The sequence below is a fragment of the Ailuropoda melanoleuca genome, chromosome 6 (genome assembly GCF_002007445.2).
Source record: "Ailuropoda melanoleuca isolate Jingjing chromosome 6, ASM200744v2, whole genome shotgun sequence".
NCBI lineage: Eukaryota > Metazoa > Chordata > Mammalia > Carnivora > Ursidae > Ailuropoda > Ailuropoda melanoleuca.
This window is the reverse complement of record NC_048223.1, coordinates 128,857,023-128,876,401: the sequence shown is the minus strand read 5'-3', so window position 1 is coordinate 128,876,401 and position 19,379 is coordinate 128,857,023. Positions and strand designations below refer to the sequence as shown.

Sequence of the window (19,379 nt, the reverse complement as noted above, 5' to 3'; positions counted from 1 at the left end):
CTTCTCAGCACACCCTACAGCTGGTAACTGAGGGGTTTCCACGGTGTTCTGGAGGGACAGTGATGGAAAAAGCGGGCATCAGGAGGCAGGGACCAGCTGGGTTCAGTGATGGTGTGACCTTGCGCGGACTGCCTCCTTGCTCCCCGAAAGCACGGACTGAGCGCACTTGCCGGGTAACCCTCTGCGGGCGTCTGTGCGGGGTGCTTAGCGGCACCTCTGGTCTCTGCCTTTCCGTGGCCAAGAGCCACCAGAAGTCCCCGGGGGCACGATCGCCCTGGGCGAGGGCCTGTGCTGCGCCTGTGTCAAGGAGCCCGGTGTGTGTGGTGTGAATGCCTTTGACCCGCTAATTCCCAGGGTGAGACGCTGCAAAGAAGCAGGGACGTGCCATGCTCTTCAGATGCACGTTCTCTGCTCTTTGTACATCCCCAAGAACTTAGGGCCCTGGGGGGCGAGCAGGGGGCACCAAGGCATGGTGCTTGGCAAGGGGAGTTGGCAGCCTAACTTGACCACAGCGCCGTCAGAAAGGGAAAACGGGTGGTCTGAGGACAGAATTGATTTGCCCCCCTTGTTGCTGGAGTCACTGGCCGTGGGACCTGACTATGGGGAAGTGTGGGGCAGGGCTGGGCCGGGAAGAGGCCCCGCAGACGGGTCCGTGGGGTCACAGCAAGCTGCTCTCCAGCCCAGTGTTAGGTGGATTCTCTGCCTGGGGGCTCAGCACAGGCTGTGACGAGGGGACCGGAGTGACAGCTGGACGGGCTTGCTCCCATGCAGGCCAGGTTCAGAGGGGAGGGCGTCACATGAGTACCTGTGTCTGCAGGTGGCTGAACTTCTAGCAACAAACACTGAGATGTTTTAGAAGGAGGTCCCCCAATGCCCAGAAGGGATAAGGTGCAGAACAGAAGGAGAGCTGTCGAATGGGCAGCAGAGACCAGAAGGCAGGGCGCCGATCCGGTGCTTAGTAAGAGTGGGCTCCCTCCTTCCCCCCGCCTCCGGCCTGCTGGAGGTGGCTCCTTGGATCCCGGCTGCCCTGCTGGGCCCTGGCTCCTGCCTGCTCCCAGTAATGCCCTGCTGTGTCTGAGCCATGGCTGTGGCCATCCCCCGGGGCCAGGGGAGGGAACTGCTCCAGGGCTTGGGGGGGTCCCCCCCTGCTCCTTTCCCTGTGCAGACTGCCTGGGGTGGGGTCCCAGTCCCTGCTGCTGTCACTGACGTCTCCTTGTCGGGTTAGATCCCAGGACAGCATTTCTGTACCCGGAGTGTTGATGGCATAGTCTCCAGTAATTGTCTTCCTGCATTTGTCCAAAATTAAGGCCTCACTGAAATAAAACAAAGCGAAACAACAGAAACAGAACCGGATCTGAGCTCCAGTGATTTGTTCCAGCGGAAAGGCTCACCCCTTTAGGTCCTCTGACACCAGGTCTAGGCAGTGAAACGGCCACTCTGGGCTGCCTTCCCAGTGGGCCCACTCGGCCCTCTCATGCACCCGCCACGGCCTTCACTCCCTGCTGGTGTCCGTTGGGTTAGGGCTTCAGTCTCGGCTGCGCCCCAGACACAACAAAGCGCTTTGCATCCAAGGGCAAAAATCACTCCGTTTTGCGGGGCTGCCGGCACCCGGCTTTATGAGGTTCTCCAAGTGTTTGCCTCTTGGGGTGTTACCTGGAGGGCTGTCAGACGTGGCAGCTGGGTCTCAGGGGTACGTTTAACTCTTTGTGTCTTGTGCCCTAAAGGACAGAAGGCCATGTGAGTCCTGGGCCGGAGGAAGCCGAAGGACAGGACAAGGGCACCAGGCCGCCGCCGCCCCAGATCCTCCTGCCGCTAGAGGAGCGGGTGACCCACTTCCGAGACATGCTGCTGGAGCGAGGGGTAAGGACCCGCATGCCGGTGACAGCTGTCCCCAAAGCCAGTCCCTGAGTAATGGTCCCCCGCAGCCCAAGGGACACTTTCCCTTCCTCCCTGAGTTCATGGAATCAGGCTGAGTGAAATTCAGGTGCCAGATCATTCGAAGCCAAAACAGCATGAAAAGGAGCCCCTGCTGCTTGTCTCCAGGGGTCTGGAGGTGCCGCTGGGCCACTCCCCCCACCTCCATGTGCAGGCCGCCAAGAGCCAGACAGGAGGGGATGGTCCCTGGGATTGCGCACAGAGAGCCTCTGTGTTGATGAGCTTCCTGCTGGAGCCCAGGCAGCTTTCGGGGTCCACACCTCCCAGAGGGGCGTCCCCTGTGCTCATTTGCGTTGAGGGGGGGTTCACGCCTATGGATCAGTTCAACTAGTTTCAGTTAAATTAGGATGTCTTGATGTCTTTGTTATAGTTGACTTCTGAACCTCCGTTTGAATATAGGGGGAAAAGCATGTTAGAATCAAATCTCCTTCCAGTGACTTTTATTTCCAGCTTAGGCTTTTGGGTATAAAATGAGCCAGCGATAATAGCCCAGTTGGATTTCTTCACAAAATAAGGCTGAACGCAGGGGCGGTAGCAGGAGCCTGTGTGCAGTGGTGAGTACCACTAACACGGCAGTGACCTTGGGAACGCGAGCAAATCCCCTCTGCAGTGAGCAGCCTCCCCTGGGCCTCTGGGCTGGGCGCTCCCAGCAGCGGGTGCAGTGGGCGCTGAGGCCAGGGGTCAGGAAGACCCCGCTCCCCCCAGAGCAGGGGGTCGAGCTGGGATCCCCGGAGTCGAGCTGGCGGGAGGCCCTGGGGAGCAGGGAAACTGGGATGGTCTCAGCTCTGAAGTATTACAGGTAGGACAGAGGTGGTGCGGCCGTGGGGGAGCGCTCTTCCCGGCCCCCATGAGCGGTAATGCGTGCGTCCCCCTATCTTGCTATTCACTTAAAAATGAAATACAGCCCTCGGCAGTGAGGGACTGGAAGGAGAAGTAGGCTCGTGAACTTAACACTGCAATGCAGTGTGTGAAGGCTGAATTAACATCGATGCCGGGAAGCACAGAGCTGCCCAAAGGAACCCACGCAGGGTGGTCTATGCATGGATGACGTGCTTCATGGCCCGGGCCAGTGCTGACCCCGGAGGGGGCCACAGAGCCCGCGATGCAGGGGCCGATCCGCTAAAGCCCCCGTCGTCCCCTCTTCCTCTGCACACGAACGTTGCCAGCAGGCGGGGCAGGACAGGTGTGTGACACTGCTCCTGAGAAGCGAGAAAGCACAGTCTTCTCCCCACAAAGTCGCCCAAACAGGCGGCTTCTGCCCCAGAGCCGTTGGCATGGCTTCTCCTGACGTCTGTCTTGGCCCTCGTTAGGCGCTGGTGACACGCAGGTGCTTCTCTGCCCTTGTCACGTGCAGAAATGCATGTAATTCTGAGCGTTTGACTCGCCCTGGCCAGTCTGTTGCAGTTGAATCAGCCAGCAGGAGACATGGTGGCATCAGGAGCCCTTGAGAAAGAGAAGCATGCGTTCATTTCATCTTTGTAATGCCTCCATTGCACCTCTTGTTCTGGAAACCAGCCAGGCCCAGCTCACCAGCACAGCGTCAGACTGACCCCCTGGGAGCCTAGGGCTGCCCGAGGCACCCACCTTTCCCTCCCAAGGCTGCTGGCGAGCCAGGGTTATACGGCTTCTTGAATTTATCCCAATGGTGTTGGTTGAGCAGTTTTAATAATGAGATTTTCAGTGCATTCCTGCCTCACTGAGGTGGGCGATTCTCTTCGATTCTTAGATTCTTCTATGTGAGAATCGTATGTAGTTGAGAATCAGCACAAACAATGCAGAAATAGAGAGTGCCACCCCGGAGTTCTGAGTGTCCCCTGGGAAAAAGAGCCTGGGGGAGGCCTGAACCCCTATTTTAGGAGGATTTCAGAAGAAGCCCACACGCAGTTCATGAATAGAAAGGATCAATTTGAATTACTGCTGATGTCGTAAAGCAATGGCACCGTTTATGACTTTTTGACTTTATAAAATATGCCAGCAGATTTTATAAGTCATTCATGCTCAAGAGAATTTGATAGCTAAGCCCGTAGGATTTCTAGTTGCTTGAAAATGAGGCACAGAAAGGTCACTTTTTTCATGGACTGAGTGATTAATAAGACTTTTTATTGCATTTGTTCAGAGCTTCCGTCCAGAAATTCATGTGCTTACAGAATGATGGAGCCAGTCTGCGGGTTTCCAGGAGCTGAAGTGCGGCATGGTTCGGGGAGTTCCATGGAGATTACGGATTGGGAAGGGACCTTTTGCTTTTGTGGTTTTGTAGTATGTCTCTGATGGCTCAAGGAAGATTTTATTTTTATTTTGTTTTACTATACAGACCACAATAGAGCTTTAAAAGAAAAAAACCCTCAGCCTGTGAAGGGCAGATTTAATTAAATAGCAGATTATTCCTGTGATCCCGCCTATTTAGATAAATGTATTAGAAACATTTTATTGAGAATTTCTTCCTCCTGCCAAGTATCCCTCAGATGTAGGAATGGCTTTCCCAGGGGCCAGGAAAGGAAGACCTTTGGCAAGCCCTGGATTTTGTTCCAGGACTCTAGGGCCTGCACCTGCTGTGCCCCTGGGGTCCCTCTGTGGGGGACCTTGGCCAGCTTCCCTGCAGTGGGTGGCCTTGGGGAGGCTGGCTGGCACTGTGGCTGTCTACGCAGGTGAGCCTGCTGGAATTTGGATCTGAGTCCGTTAGAAAGAGGAACTCACGGGCCGCACGCGCATGCCCGCCGGGCCATACCAGGCTCTCTCTGCACTAAGGCAGGTGTCCATCGTGAGGCTGTCAGTAGAAAGTAACGGTATTAGGTGTCTTCCTGCCAACAGGGCAGTGGGGGAGGCCTTCTCCCCGCAGCTAGGAGGCCCGCCTCACTCCCCGACTTCTGAGGTCCCTCTCCCCTCAGACACGCAGACAGCTTTGCTTCTCTGGAACTGCAGCAAGCCCTTGGGCCGGGACACCTGCTGAAGGGGCTCGGTCGTCCTCACGTGCCCGCAGCTGGTCTCAGCCCTGGAGGCGAGGCCAGGGCTACCTGCAGTCTGTTCCACGCAGTGACTCTGTGCTCCTCAGGGAGCTGAGAGGCCCCGTGTTCCTATGACAACTCTTCAGATCTTGCAGGGCACACAGAAGACCACGGATAACACAGTCGTGCTGTGTAAGTCACACATGCAGTAAAAGAAAATGTGCAAAAAAAAAAAGTCTCAATAGGAAAAAAAAGTCACCCCAAATCCTATCCTAAGAGAGAATTATTTTCCTCAGTGAGGTATGTTTCTTTCTAGTGTTTCTAAAAATAGATTTTAAGAGATCAATACTAAATATTATTGTCTTATAGTATAACCAGGATTGAGTGTCATTGAACATGGTTCGACCAAATACTTTGTTTAACATGATCGATTTTATGAGGCTCAACCTGATTTATAAATTTGTATACTTTTTCCTCTTTTTAAGCATTTTTTAAGTGTTAGTGTCAACCTTTGGAAAACATCTTGGATGAGGTTGTGATATTCAATTCATTGTCAATTCAAAAATCTGGCATTTTCATTCATTGCTCGTATTCTCCAAATTTGCTCTTCTAAATAACACCCTGATGGTCCTGTTGACGTGTGAACTGTGTGTGTGTGGGATTGTTTCCTACGGCCTGTAAGCATTTGGCCTCTGTTACCAAATTGCTTTGAGAAAAGTCATTTTCACGCGGCGTACTCGTCCCGTAGCCGCGTTGGAGAGTTCCCGAGAGTGTGTTTTGCCAGCACGCCCCACTAGCACGGACAAGGAAGAACTGTAAACATTTATTATTCATTGAAGCACATTGTTCATTTCCTTGGGTTTATGTTTTGTCTCGGCTTCGGTGCTGTGGGTCCCCTTTCCTGCACGGACTGCCATGGCCTGGGCGACCCGGGTCTTCAGATGATATTTATTAGTGATGAGATCATGTTCTCGTCATGGAGATGCCCTTGGGGAGGACAGTGGACCACCCACTCTCGTCGCCGGAATGGGATTCTGTCTCTCCCTAATGTGAAAATAACCCTCAAACATAAATTAAATCAGCAGAGGATGTGTTGGAATGACAGCATACAATTCTATGTTATCTATCAAAATAGAAGGAAAAAGCTGAAGTTGGTAAAATTGTACGAGTGCTGGAGGGGAGGGTGGGAGTCAACGTGTCCCAGAGTTCAGGGGACGGAGGCAGACCCCGGCTCACCTCTGGACTCACTCGCAGCTCACCTGGCTCACAGGACTTGCACACGTTGACCGCTCCCACCTCGAAGGTTGGGGATTGAACAGCTCTGTGCATGATTTTTGATGAAGGAGGGGTGGGCACCAGGAGGTAGCCTCACGTCCCCGTCCTTGGGGGCGCCTTGGGCAGGTGGAGGTGTGTTCCTCATGAGTCCTCTCCCGGCGGGACTGGTGCCGCGGCCACAGTCCTCACCTGCTCATTGGCTTTTCTCCTTCCACACGCCTGTCTCCAGTATGCCTGGAATTGCCTTGCAGGTGCGCCGTCTGCACCCACACTCCATCTCAGCAGCTTATGTGGAGCCTAGAGGATAGGATGCCCATCCGTCACCATCGAGGGTGAGCAGGGAGCACCCCTCACCTTCCAGTTGCCCGAGCTGCCTTCACTCAGGCACTCCGGGAGATGCAGCAGGCGTTCCAGGAGATTAGGTGAAGAGGGGACCAGTGTAAGTGCTGATTACAAGGAACACGGTGTCTGTGACCAGCCTGAGCCCGCAGGAGCCGGCAGGAGAGGAGGGCAGAGGGAGGATGTGGAGCAGGGACAGAGGACAGCAACACAGATTCTCAGAACTGAAGCTCGTCCAAGGGACCTGGCGTGATCCATGTTTGTGGGCGACGGCTGTGGGGGCCTGACGGGGAGTCCTGGGTGGAGTGGGGCCATCCGGGCTCAGGTGGGGCCAGGCTGAGCTGGGGTTGAGACCCGTGTGAGGGGGAGGGGAGCTGGACAAGCTGGCTGGCGCATCTCCAGTCTCTGGTCCTGGAGGCAGAGGTGGGTGGGCTCAGGCTGGAGGGAGGTTCCTGAACCTTCTTCAGGGGCCACTGGGTCTCCGGCGTGGCTGATGAAGCACCACGTCCGCCTGTACTCGGTGACCTTGGTGCCCCTCAGAGCCCTGCCCCTGCTCCCCACCTCCCTCCGGGTGACAGAGGCCCCTGCTGCCCCGACGGAGGTGTTGGTTAACCTTCCTGCGGCCAGGGGACCGGAGGTAGCTGAGTGCGGGGCCCTGCTGGTGGCCAGGTCCCTGATGCCCAGCCCAGCCCCTCCTCGGGCAGCTGCAAGCGCAGGCCGCCCCCCACTCGCCTGTTTTTCCTGCTTTTAATGTCACGTGAGGGAGTGTTCTGCAAGAGCCTTGCTCCTGTCTGTACGCCGAGCTGGCCCGCAGAGCCGTCCTGTGGGCCCTGGGCAGGCACAGCCTGAGGACAAGAGCACGCTGGCCATGGCCGTGGTGCCCACGTTCCCGATGCCAGAGCTCTTGTCGCAGAGCCGTGAGCGAGCTTGAGAGAGATCGCTGCCTTTCTCAGGCCGGGGAAGCCGTGGAAACCGGAGGGAAAAGCCGCCCTAATGATCAACAGTCCGCACTCCAGATTCCCTGTCACCACTAACACATGGCAAGGGAAGAGTAAATACGGCATGTCTGAGAGTCCAATTTGGGCAAAAACAGTAGCTTCTAAAGTATGTCCATTTGTGTTTGAGCTGGAGGTGACCCCCCAGAGACCCCGAGATCACCCAGCGGTGTTCCTGAGCCCAGACAGCAGCCCCTGGGGACCCAGGTGGGACCCCGACAGAGTCAGCAGGAGGCGATGAGGACGGTGCCGAGGGCAGACGGACAGACAGACTCGGTCACCTGTGCGCAGGCACATCTGCAGCCCTGCGTCCAGGCGCTACCCGAGTGAGGCCCGGCACACGCTGCCCTGCCCCGCGGTGCTCAGGGCGGGCCGGACCCATCCTCTGCTGCCTTCCTCCCTTCCCCTGGCCCTTCGGTCCCCAGTGATTGACAGATACTCAGAGGGGCCTTTGGCTTTGAAGATAAAAGCAGCATCTGCCTCTTTCCTTCGGGACGCCCTACCCATGGGGGCCTTTCTGGTTGTGACGACCACCCTGAGCCCACGTGTCATCTCACGGTCCAGCTACAACCCAACACAAGAGCCTTTTCCGCAGTTTTCAGAGAGGCTTCGGGGAGGCTGGAGCTGCAGGCAGAATCATTTCCGGAGATTTTTCTTCATTGTACACAAGACTGTGGTCACTGTCACTGGGCTTCTCATAGTCAGCCTCGCCTGTGCCCAGCAGCCGCCGAGCACATCTGGCCAGGGAACCCCTACACTGAAGCTGGGGGGGTGGCTGGAGGCCACGGGGGCCCTGGGTGAACGGCCTACCAGTCTGAGAGCTTGAGAAACGGAGCACTTGGGAAGCTAAGCACCAGGGGTCCCAGGAAGAGGGCTCTGGAGGACGGGGTGCAGTTAGTAGACTGTCGAGATTGTCCAGGCACGAGATGACCATGTCCACGTGCTGCGGTGGCAAGGTGCCATTTGTAACTAGTTCCAGCAGAACACGTTGGGGTTTCCAATTGACAAGCGCTGGAAGAGGAGGGCCTGGCTTGCGCGGCCCTGAGAGGGTATGGGCTCCCCTCCCCCCTCCTGTCATCCTCCAGGACTGACATCTGTGGTGTAGACATGCACACGGGGACGCCCCCAAGCCATCAGCCACGTGGCGCCTCTGTCCCCTGCCCAGAGGTCGATGCCAGCTGACAGTTACAGGTTACGGTGGCGGCGTCTGCCGGGGTTTGGGACCTTCTGCCGGGGTTTAGGACCTGCAGCCAGGGCCCTCTCTGTGCGTGTGTCTTAAACCACCGGCCTCACATCCTCCGCTGTGTGGACGGCAGGAAACAGATTGCAACTCAGGGCCTAGAGACGATGAGGGGAGCACGTGTGCCAGAGGAACGCGAGGTGCAGGAGGCTGCAGGGGCAGGAAGGCAGGGCCGGGGTGCAGCGCGGTAACCCGTCGAGTCCGTGCCCGCGATGCTGCCCGGGCGGGGCGGGGACGCCTCGGGGATGAAGGAAAGAATGTGCACGAGTGCAAGGAGAGGCAGGCGGTGTAGGCCTAGGATAGCGCCCCAGGGAGCGCTCCTGGGCAGCAGAGTTCCGGCTCTCCCAGTAGCTCTGAGTGTCCTGGTGGCCGGCTCCCCGAGATGCTCAGACAAGTCCGGGATCACAGAGCTGGCCCTGCAGGGGAGTCAGAACGGGCACAGTTCCCACCCAGGCTGCAGAGGAACCCCTGTGCTCTGCAAGAAAGGATCTAAAATTGCTGGGGGATTCCACTGCACAAGGACCCGATGACGTGGGGACAGCAGAGTCCGGGAAGTGCAGGCTACACTGAGAGAATAGCTGCATGCTGCCAGCCTGGACCTGGTGAGCGGGCGGGATCCAAAGGCAGCCCCAAGCTCCCCCCCCCCCAGGGTGCACCCTGGAATAATCCCCTTCCTCGAGGATGCGCAGACCAGTGAATAGGATAATGGGTCCCTCCGTGAGGACATCACAGGATGTTGCAAGTCTCACATGCAGTCTCTCCTGCTAGCTGTGGAGAAGCAGGCCACGCTGGCGTGGAGGGGCCATGGCAGGGAACACTGGTGGCCTTGGGGCTAAGAAGGACTTCTGCTGGCTCCCAGCAAGAGAGGGGAGGCGTCCATCCCTGCTCCCGGTGAGCTTCCCAACCAAGCCATGACCTTGGGGACGTGGGAGGCCCAGGCCCAGTGAGGTCAGCCTTTTATCAGAAGCGATTCTCATGGTCCTCACTGCAGTTGTCGGGAGTCCTCTGGGAAGAGCTGGGTCTCCCGGACCAGGCTGTGCCCCTGCAAGCAGTGAAGCTGTTCCACGCACAGCTGTCCATCCTCCCCTTCTGCTCTGACCCCCAGCCCCGGGTCCCACGGCTGGCTGCGCCTCTGTCCCCCATGGTCCCCGTTCTCTGAACTTGAGCCACAGCTCTTAGCGTGGCTCTCAGGTTACACGACGATGCCTGTTCTGTCATTGTAAGTTACAGTCATTGTAGAGACGCGTCTCATGCCTCACACACAGATTGGAAGTTCCTTTGGAGGCAACCAGATCTTATTAATTTTTAAAGTACGATTGCATTATACCTGTAGAGCTCAAACCCTCAAAACCGATTCTAAACCGTGCTCTGCCTTCCCTAGTGAGCCGAGACTGGGGTGTCGACTGCGGTCCCGACCATCTGGACAGGAGCCGGTTTGTGTGGGCTGAGTTGAGGTTGCCCACAATGTCTCTCTATGACTGTCCGCGCACTGCTGTGGTCAGGAGCCAGAGAGCCACGGGGTCAGTCTGCCCGGTGCTACCCCAGGAAACACGCGCCCCCAGGCCCTGTGGCTTGTCCACATTTTATCATCTTCTCAGTCCTCGGAAGAAAGTCTCTGTGTGGAACCTGGGTCATCCTGCCCAGGAATGAAGATCCTGAATATTAAAAAGTTTTATTTTTATTAGGAAAGATAGAAAGCGTCAATTTAAAAAAAAACATACGTTATGCTGTACCAAGTAAAGCACATTAAAATAGTATCTCTACCGGGAGTACTTTAATGTGTTCGAAAGTAAGAGGGTGAATGCTGTAAGCTGCCTGTTCGGGTCCCCTCTCCTCTGTGCCAGGAACTCATTCCCCACCCAGGCCCCCGAGTAGCCCTTCCTAACATGCACGTGATGTGTGACTGTGGCTCTCGAGATAAGATGTGCTTCCTCAGTCTGCCTGGGACTCTCCCACCTCTTCCCAGCTCCTGCTGGGCTCCCTCCCCCCCAACCATGCTCCCCCACCTTGCAGCTCCCATGTTCCCCCAGCTCACGACCGTGGCTTTTGCACCTCAGATAGCCCCTCCTGGACATGATCCCATCCCTTCAGGAGCTTGGTGAGTGTCCATGTTCCAGAATAGTCCATGCTCTGGAAACTCATCTCTGGGCTGGTGGAAGGGCCCCTGGGTGCCTGGGTGCGTCTCCCCTATGACACAAATGCCTTCCAGGAGACCGTGAGCTTACTTATGTGCTGAGCCCGGACCATGGGCCTTCTGGTGTCAAGGACCTGACTTCTCTGAGTCCTCAGCACGCAGCACGGGGCTTAAGGCAGAGTCAATATTTAGTCAATGTTTTTAAGCGAATACGTTATTCTGTAAATGACTTACACATTTCCTTGCTCTGTCAGCGGGGAGAAGCTAGAAGCTGCACGTCCCACAGCCACAAGCACACGCAACACCAGATCAGGTGTCTGATTCCTCCTCCAGGAGCAACCAGGATTCCTGGAGAACTGTCTGATTCTAGGGCTGAGGCAGGAGCGGCGCCAGACGAGGCTGGAGCACCTTGAAGTTCCAGGAAATAAGGAAGTGCCCCACCCCCAACATGATGGGGTAGCCAAAGGCACACTGGAGTCAGCCAGCAAAGCTCCCGTGGCCAAAGCTGGACCCATTGGAGCAAAAGCATGAAGTCGTATTGGGTTATCACCCAGGTTATGAAATAAATAGTCATGAGTCTGTAGTGATACATATAAGTGATGGAATAAAGAAGTGAATGTGGGAGAATGGGTGAACACCCATTCAGAATTCCAAACAATCTGTATTTATATATGCCCCCCCCAAGAGGTGCAGCGTAGCCCTGAGGGTGGGCTGCATGTGACTCCCCCCAGGAGCGCAGCACGGAAAGGGGGCAGAGAGTGAATTTGCAGAGGACAAGTCTGGAGAATGCAAGCTCAGCCAGGTGGTCGGGGCAAACACTGACCTGCTGGCAGTCGCAGTGACAGTAAGCACCTTGAGGGGATGTGGCGACCGTGGCCCCTGGCTCTGGGCTCCTCCCCCAGAACCCAGAACTGCTGCTAATCATGAGCAAAGCTGAGATCAATCCAGTAGAGCGGCGTCTTACAACCTACCTGACCAGCACTCCTCAAAACCGTCCAGGTCATAACAGCAGGGCAAGTCTGGGAAGTGCTCACAGCTCAGAGGGGCCACCCAACCTGTCATGTGGTGTCCTGGGTGGGAGCCTAGTGAGAAAAACATCGGTGAAAACTGAAGAAGTCTGAAGCGTCAGCCTTGGTTACCGAGTATAGACAAATCTAGCATCCACACCAGTTAAGGTGTTAACAGTAGGGAAACTGGGTAAACATGTGGTCACCTTGTAACATTCTTGTAACTTTTCTGTAAATCTGGAACTATAGTAAAGTAAATTAGTTTGTTTTAAAAAAAAGGTCATACCTAAAAGGTTTAAATATTGATTAAGAAATCAACTAAAATTATGGTAAACTCAGACTACTTGCAAGAGGTTGCCCCCTGTCACGGCCCATGGTGCTCTGAAAAGTCTTACAAATATTTCTTCCTTCGAGATGTGACATTCCAGAATGCCCCAGCTCCACGAATATAACCGGGGCTTCGGATCAGAGGCATGTGGCCCTGGAAGAAATCCAAGGAAGAAACAGTGTCATGAGTGTAGAAATTAAATTTTCTAATGCTCTAAGTATCGATTTCCTAGAGAGTTTGACGTGCGTAAGGCTTCCGTACAAGCCACATCGTGGAGCCCATGGTACCTTAATGCTGTTTTCCACCATTGATCATTCAGCACGATTTCAGGCTCAGCCTTAGATGCTAAAAGCAACTCTCTTGAATATCTTTCTTCAGGTGTCGGCGTTTTCTACCTGGGAGAAAGAATTACATAAAATCGTGTTTGACCCACGCTACCTACTGCTAAACTCCGAGGAGCGGAAACAGGTAACGCAGCGGAAGGCGTGGCGGCGGGCTCTGCATGCACAGCGCCAGCATGACGCCCCCGGAGATGGGTGCTGATGCGCAGGGGAAGGCTGCCGCCGGAGCTCGCAGTCGCGTGTCAGCTAGCGCCCGGGGGCGGTGACCAGGGTGGAGGAAGCTTATCCCCTACCTGCTCGTAGCAAACCATCTGGTGGTGACCCTGCAGGACAGATGCTCCATTCAAAGATGAGAATGCACGTGCTGGGAACACTGACCACACCCCAGATGGGTGTGTTCAGAAGACGTAAGGCCTTACATGATCACCATGAATGAGAAGAGGGCCCGGGGAACAGTAGGAGCACATGTAAGGGATGCAAGTTCTAGAAAGCAGGTCCCAGAAAGGGCAGGAATGGGTCAGAGGACAGCGTCACCTGACGGATCTGCCCTGGCTTGTTGACAGAGCAGGTCATGGAGCTAATACTGCTTCCCCGATGAGGCAGACAGACAGAGGGACAGGCCGTACTGACTGCCAGGGGAGGAGCTGAAGCCGTGATGTGCAAGCTTGCACAGCCCCGCCGGGATCTGGGTGGTCCCTGGAGCCTGGCCAGAGGGGCCCTGACATCAGTTCTGGAAGATCCGGATTTCCGTGTCTCTGGTCCCTGTGTCAGTCCTGTCTCTCCCTCCCTCTGCCCTTTGAGTGAGAAACGATGCACATGGAAAGTGGGTCATCAAGAACAGCCACTGAAAGCAGGGAAGTCCCGAGAGTTATTTCAGCAGTGGACTTGTTCACCATGGCCTGCACGGAGTCAGACCACAGAGTCTGGGAAGGCCTGGGGCCAGGAGGACAGAAAGGGCTGTTATTTCCCATTCTGTCCTGGCGAGAAGTTCCTTCAAGCCCTCGCCAGGGCGATCAGGGAAGCGCCAACCCGTCAGAGCCTCAGGCCTGCGGACCCTGACGATCCCTCCGATGGCAGAGCCCCTCCCCCCAGCACAGGCCAGTGGTCAGGGTGGTCCTAGATTGGCCACATTAGAATACAGAACTTGGATTTTTCAAGAACTTAGAATTAACGATCCTTTTGTTGCATTCCGGCTCAGTTGCATTTTTCAGAAAGAAGTATTTGAAAATGTGTGAAATGTGCTAGCAGTGGCTCAAAAAAAAAAGTTACAACAGAGTCAGAGGAGAATAGATCATACACATAGAATCCAAAGAAAACTGCAGACTTTAATCATCAGTTGTATTTCACCCTTTTGTTGAAATATGAGCGACCAAAACGTCCGACTGCTCGACTATGGAAGCACGTGAGAAGCTTGCTTGTTTCCGTGGTGAATCCGCGTGCTGACTACCATCTGCTGACGGCAGCACGTCTGTGGACTGCTTTGCCGACTGTCGTGGTCAGCACTGTCCTCGCCAGTGCATGGGTGATTTAGAGGCCATTAGCCCCTTTGAAGGGAGCCGAGGAAGTAAGGCTCCCCCCCAAAGAAGCAGCCCGTGTATGATCTTTTGCTTACGTTCCATCTCTGCGTGAGTGGAATACACGGGGCTCAGGTTGCTCCTGGTGGGGGGCGCTGCAGAGCCCTACTTCCAGCCTTGGCAGGTGCCGAGCGGGCGGGGCTGAGCCTGTCTGGGCTGGGACCTCACGCCCACACCTGGACGCGCACTCTGCAGACAGGTCAGCCTGGAACGTCAGCTCCCACCCAGAACTCCCTTGGACACCCCTGGGAAGCTACCCAGAGGACACTGCAGGCCTGTGTCGCCCACCTGCAGCTTGGCCCCAGAGGCCCAAGGAGGGGGAACGGGAAGTGGCCACTCTGGGAGCGCAGGCACGCAGCGCCAGAGAGCCCTCCAATGAAACGCCTGTGTCTGTAAGATCGGGGCCAACGTTGCGGTTCCTGTGAGCACTGGTGCTGGATCTGTGCTGGCGAAGGAAGCAATGTTTGGGCCATCGGAACACCCAGTCCCACTTACAAAGGCATTGGTGGTGTTTTCATGGGGGAGCTAAAGTTCCTGGTGAGCTAGTCGCCACCATACCACCACCAGGGGCTGCAAAGGAGTGAGCAAGCCCAAGTGGAGTAGAGAGCGGGCAGTGCTCATGACGCGCATTTCCGTGGTAACAGACAGTGTTTCCTTTTTCTTACTGTAGATCACGCCATAAGGAGGTAATGGTGAATGGTATCTCTTTTAAAAAGTCATGCCCCACTTTGAATGAAAGCAGCACAGTTTGTCGAAGAGGGAAGGAAACCCTGCTACATTATATTATAGCAGCGTAAAAAATAGAGCAACAGAGCAGAGGAGAGGAGAGAACTGGGTTCGATGGGCGAGTGGTTCAGGCATCAGAGGAGCGGGTCTCCCCGCAGCCTCCGACCCCTCAGCCAGGCAGGGCTGCTTCTGTCTGTCTAGATTTAAAATTAATTGAGCGAAACTCTAATGATGGAGCCACATGCTTTTATTTGGATAATGACCCTTCCTTCACCTCTTTTATGAGTCTGAGTTATAAGACGACTGGAGAGTTGGCACACCGCGTGCCGTGGAGGTGAGAAGCGGACCCTATTCTTACTTTAATGTATGTGCACACCCTTTCCGCTTAAGTCCTGTTCCCGGTGCTTCATGTGGATGCTGAGTTGTCCAGAGGAGAGCGGCATTTGGTATTTACAACCCTATAAGCTAGTGGTTATGCCAAGCCCGAGAGCAGCCTCCTGCAGTGGCCCTGAGGGCGCGTCCCACCTCCCGCCCCGGGGCAGGCGTGCGGGAGACCCCCAGGGCCCTCGGGTCAAGCTCTCAGGCCTGCCATGGCCACTGACCCAGTTGGTGCTGTTTACTGGCTCCAGGTTCACATGTGCGATTTTTATTCAACTTTTTATTGATGTTTGTGCACACATTTAAATCATCTCCAGTATTTTCTTTTTAATGCTCTTGAGGCTCCGATGGCATTAGGAACGAAACAGCTGTCTCCACCTCCTTTAGGCTCTGGTTTATAAATGACAACCTTCTGATATTAGAGCAATGAGCCACCTCCATCCCAGCGAGGGAGGATACTTCCAGGGATGGTGCAGACGGCTACACGGTGTCATGTGCTCGTGTCCGCTGCCAGTTTGCAAGGAATGCTGTTCCGGAGTCACGGACACACCTGCCTGCCAGGCAGTACCCACACCCTTAAGGCTAGGGCATGGGGTTTTCCTGCTGGGTTAGCTTTCAATACCCACTTCCGGTCAGACTGGGTTAGTGCAGTGACGGGCCTTGCCTTAGGTGCATTCACCTGGAGGCGCCTGGATACGCCCAGGAGAGGCCTGCCCCGTCCACACGAGCCCCCGATGAGCAGATCCCCACACTCACAGGCAGTCTCCCTGGGGACTAGAGGGCAGGGAACCAGAGATGCCAGGTCGAGTTTCTTTTCACAAGGTAAAATCACATTTGGAGACCCAGATGCCAATTATGTCACGACAGGAATGGACTGGAACGGATGACACCATCTCACGTGTTACTGGGATAGCCGGCGGCGATATGACGGTCGGCCGGACAGTGCGTGACTGTGGTTTCCCAAACCAGAACCGTGGGGCAGCGGAGCTGGGCGCCTAGACCATCAGTGGCTCCCGCAGCCTCCGGGGAGGACTGTGCGCCCGCCCTGCACCTCCCCACGCAGGGCTGACTAATTATGTAGACACTTGTCTCATGCTGTTGAGAGTGCTTTTGCTGAAAGGCTGTGGCTTCAGCCTCAGCCATGACGGAAGAGAAAGGCTTAACCAGAGTCTGTCGCTGTTCTTTTGTGTTGTGTTTGAGACCCAAGGTTTCATTGCTGATATGCAACCTTGTAATACGCTTCCTGTGTGTGTTTTAAGATATTTGAACAGTTTGTCAAGACAAGGGTAAAAGAAGAATACAAGGAAAAGAAAAGCAAGCTGCTGCTGGCCAAGGAAGGATTCAGAGCACTTCTGGAGGAGTCTAAAGTGTCACCCAGGTACGGAGACAGAAACCAACACCAGGCAATCCCCAGGGCTGGAAATTTGCCTGTGATTGTAAGAGGGCGTTTACAGCCTGTTTCCGTTAAACCACGTGCCCTCACACGCCCTAGACACCACAAGTGTAATACCGAAGACCCGCTGGGGAGGGAAGCCCGCCTCCTCCCGTGTTGGGGTGAGTGACCTCCAGCCCTGCCCGCCACCGCCGTGGCGCCCCATGCCCTTCGCCCCCACCTGCACTGCGGTCCCTCTGGTCTGCTGTCCTGCCGCCTGGTTTTCCAACCTGGCAGCCCCGACTCCAGGGTCTAAATAACTAATGGGTAGGGCAGCACTCAGGAGGTCTAACTTCAGATCTAGGGGTCAGAGACAAAACATACAGAACAGAAACGGCAGCAGTAACGTGAACCCCACCATCCCCGCTGGTTCGAGACACCTTCCTGGTCGGCCGGGGGGTAGAGAGAAGGTACACACTGGGGCAAATGGGCCGAGTGACCTTGCGGCCAAAACGCACCTGAAGTAACCCGACATTATCCCCACGCAGTAAACCGATAGGAAACTAGACGTCAGAAATTGGAAAAATACATGGACTTCACTGTTCTTCAAAATTAGCTTTCACTGACCGATATTTAAAAAGTAATGAACAGTTACTACTTTCACGGTTACAGAACTATAGCTTCTGTGTGCAAAAATGACTTTGGTTTATTTTTATGTGGGGTTGGGATATTATGTCTAAATGGACATTTTTAGTTAGTATTTTAATAATAACGTATTAACACAACATTATTTTTTAAATAGATGTTAACTGATGTTGCTTTCTGTGAAGACCTAGGCTCCTGTATTTTGATCGATAATTGTTCAGTGTTCCTGGTCAGTAATTGGATGTTGGGTACATGGTCCTTATAAAACTGCAAGTATTTAAAGGGCAGATCTTTTCTGAATGGGACAAAATGTAGCATGAATTGGCCCCATCACAAAATGCTAATGTGGAAAAGCAAATGTGCATCTAAACATTTGTAAATTGTGATTTTCTACTGTTAGAGATAAGAACACTGGCTTTTCCGTGTCTCCCACATGGTGACCCCAGGAGAGAGGAGTTGGTCTGGAGTCGCTGCTCAGGGCATAGCCTGCTCAGCCCCTCCTCAGCCCTGTAGTAGGGTGAGGCATTACACCTTTCTGAGCTTCTGGCCTCATCTGCAAGCAGCACAGCTACAGCAGGCTCCTTGGGGGTGGGGAGTGCAGGCAGGGAAGCAAACCTAGCATCTGGTAGCTGGAAGGAGCTTGGTGAAGGGGATGCCCATCACCACCATCATCACCGTCACCATCACCACCATCACCATCACCATCATTACCACCACCATCATCATCATCATCACCATCACCATCATTACCACCACCATCATCATCATCACCATCACCATCACTATCATTACCATCATCATCACCGTCACCATCATCACTGTCACCATCACCACCATCACCATCATTACCACCACCATCATCATCACCATCACCATCATTACCACCATCATCACCATCATCATCACCGTCACCATCATCACTGTCACCATCACCATCGTCACCATCACCACCGTCACTATCACCATCATTGCCACCACCATCATCACCACCATCATCAACAACATTTAAGTAATATTCTTGGTCTGTCCATTGGTGAATGTGAATAAGCCAACACATTCCCCCCCTCGTTATGAAGACAATGGAGAAAAGATTCAGAATGCATTGAGCAATTAGGAGAAAGGTCACACATACACACACACATACACACAGACACATGCACTCAGGGAAAATGAATGACTACAGTGCATATATTCTTTTATGATTATTAAACTATTTTTATGTCAAAATAGCTGATTCTGCAACATTTTCAAGACTGTTCCAGACTTCTTAACCCTTCCTTCCTTACAGTTCCCTAGGTGCCCTAGTAGAACACATGCAGTTCAAGTCACTGCACGCTGGATGGCCAGGTGAGCTAAACACAGGCCATCTGAGCGTCCCTCGAGGCAGCCTCTCAGTGCTCGACAGCTCGGACGCTGTCACCACAGTCCCAGGGGCAGCCAGAGCCAGCCCCCTGCCCTGTCCAGCTCTCGGGGTCTTGGGATGGGGCCAGGAGCCACAGGAGACCTCTCCTTGGGCTACCAGCCAGGCTAAGGGATCTGCACTCTACTCCTTCTTGAAGGCCTTGGTGGCCCCTCCCTCACGGATAGGTGGACTGTGTCCTCAGCTGCCGGAGGGAAATGGGAATGCTGTGCCCGTGACTCAGAGGGCTCCCCAGGCCCACTGGACAGTTCACCAGGGCCAGCAGAAACCAGGCTGTCCCCTCAGGCATGGCCCTGAGGCCACGGATTTGTAACTCTCCCTTTCTTCCCAGGGACGCTTCTTTTCGGAAGTGCCCAGAGTAGGACCTTGTAGACAGGATCTCTGCCCAGCTCCTAACTGGAAAATGCTTAGGCTGCTATCCACACAAATGAGGAAAGTAACAAGCCCCTGTGATTCTCATCTTGGAAGGAAGAAAAGGGTCTTATTAATTCATGTGGACTGCTTAACAAATTACCACAAACCCGGGGCCTTAAGCCACAATAATTCTTTCTCATAGTTCTACAGGCTGGGCGTCCAAGATCTGGGCTCCAGTGGTGCGGGGTCTGGTGAGGCCCGTCCTGGCTCCTAGACGTCCGTCTTTCCTCTGTGTCCCCACATGGGGAAAGAGCAGGGAACGATCTGGGGTCCCTTTTACAAGGACAGTCAGACCATCATGGGGCTCCACCCTC

The 19,379-nt window shown here is 54.6% G+C and overlaps 1 protein-coding gene across 1 annotated transcript in view; it reads left to right on the top strand.

The window, feature by feature from the left end:
* The window catches only part of TCERG1L (transcription elongation regulator 1 like), a 177,221-nt gene that overhangs the window by 155,542 nt on the left and 2,300 nt on the right, over nucleotides 1-19,379 (top strand). The window contains exons 9-11 of the mRNA XM_034663451.1: nucleotides 1,725-1,860; nucleotides 12,574-12,663; nucleotides 16,474-16,592. Of these exons, the coding sequence (XP_034519342.1) occupies nucleotides 1,725-1,860; nucleotides 12,574-12,663; nucleotides 16,474-16,592 (345 nt within the window). The remainder of the gene's footprint in view (nucleotides 1-1,724; nucleotides 1,861-12,573; nucleotides 12,664-16,473; nucleotides 16,593-19,379) is intronic.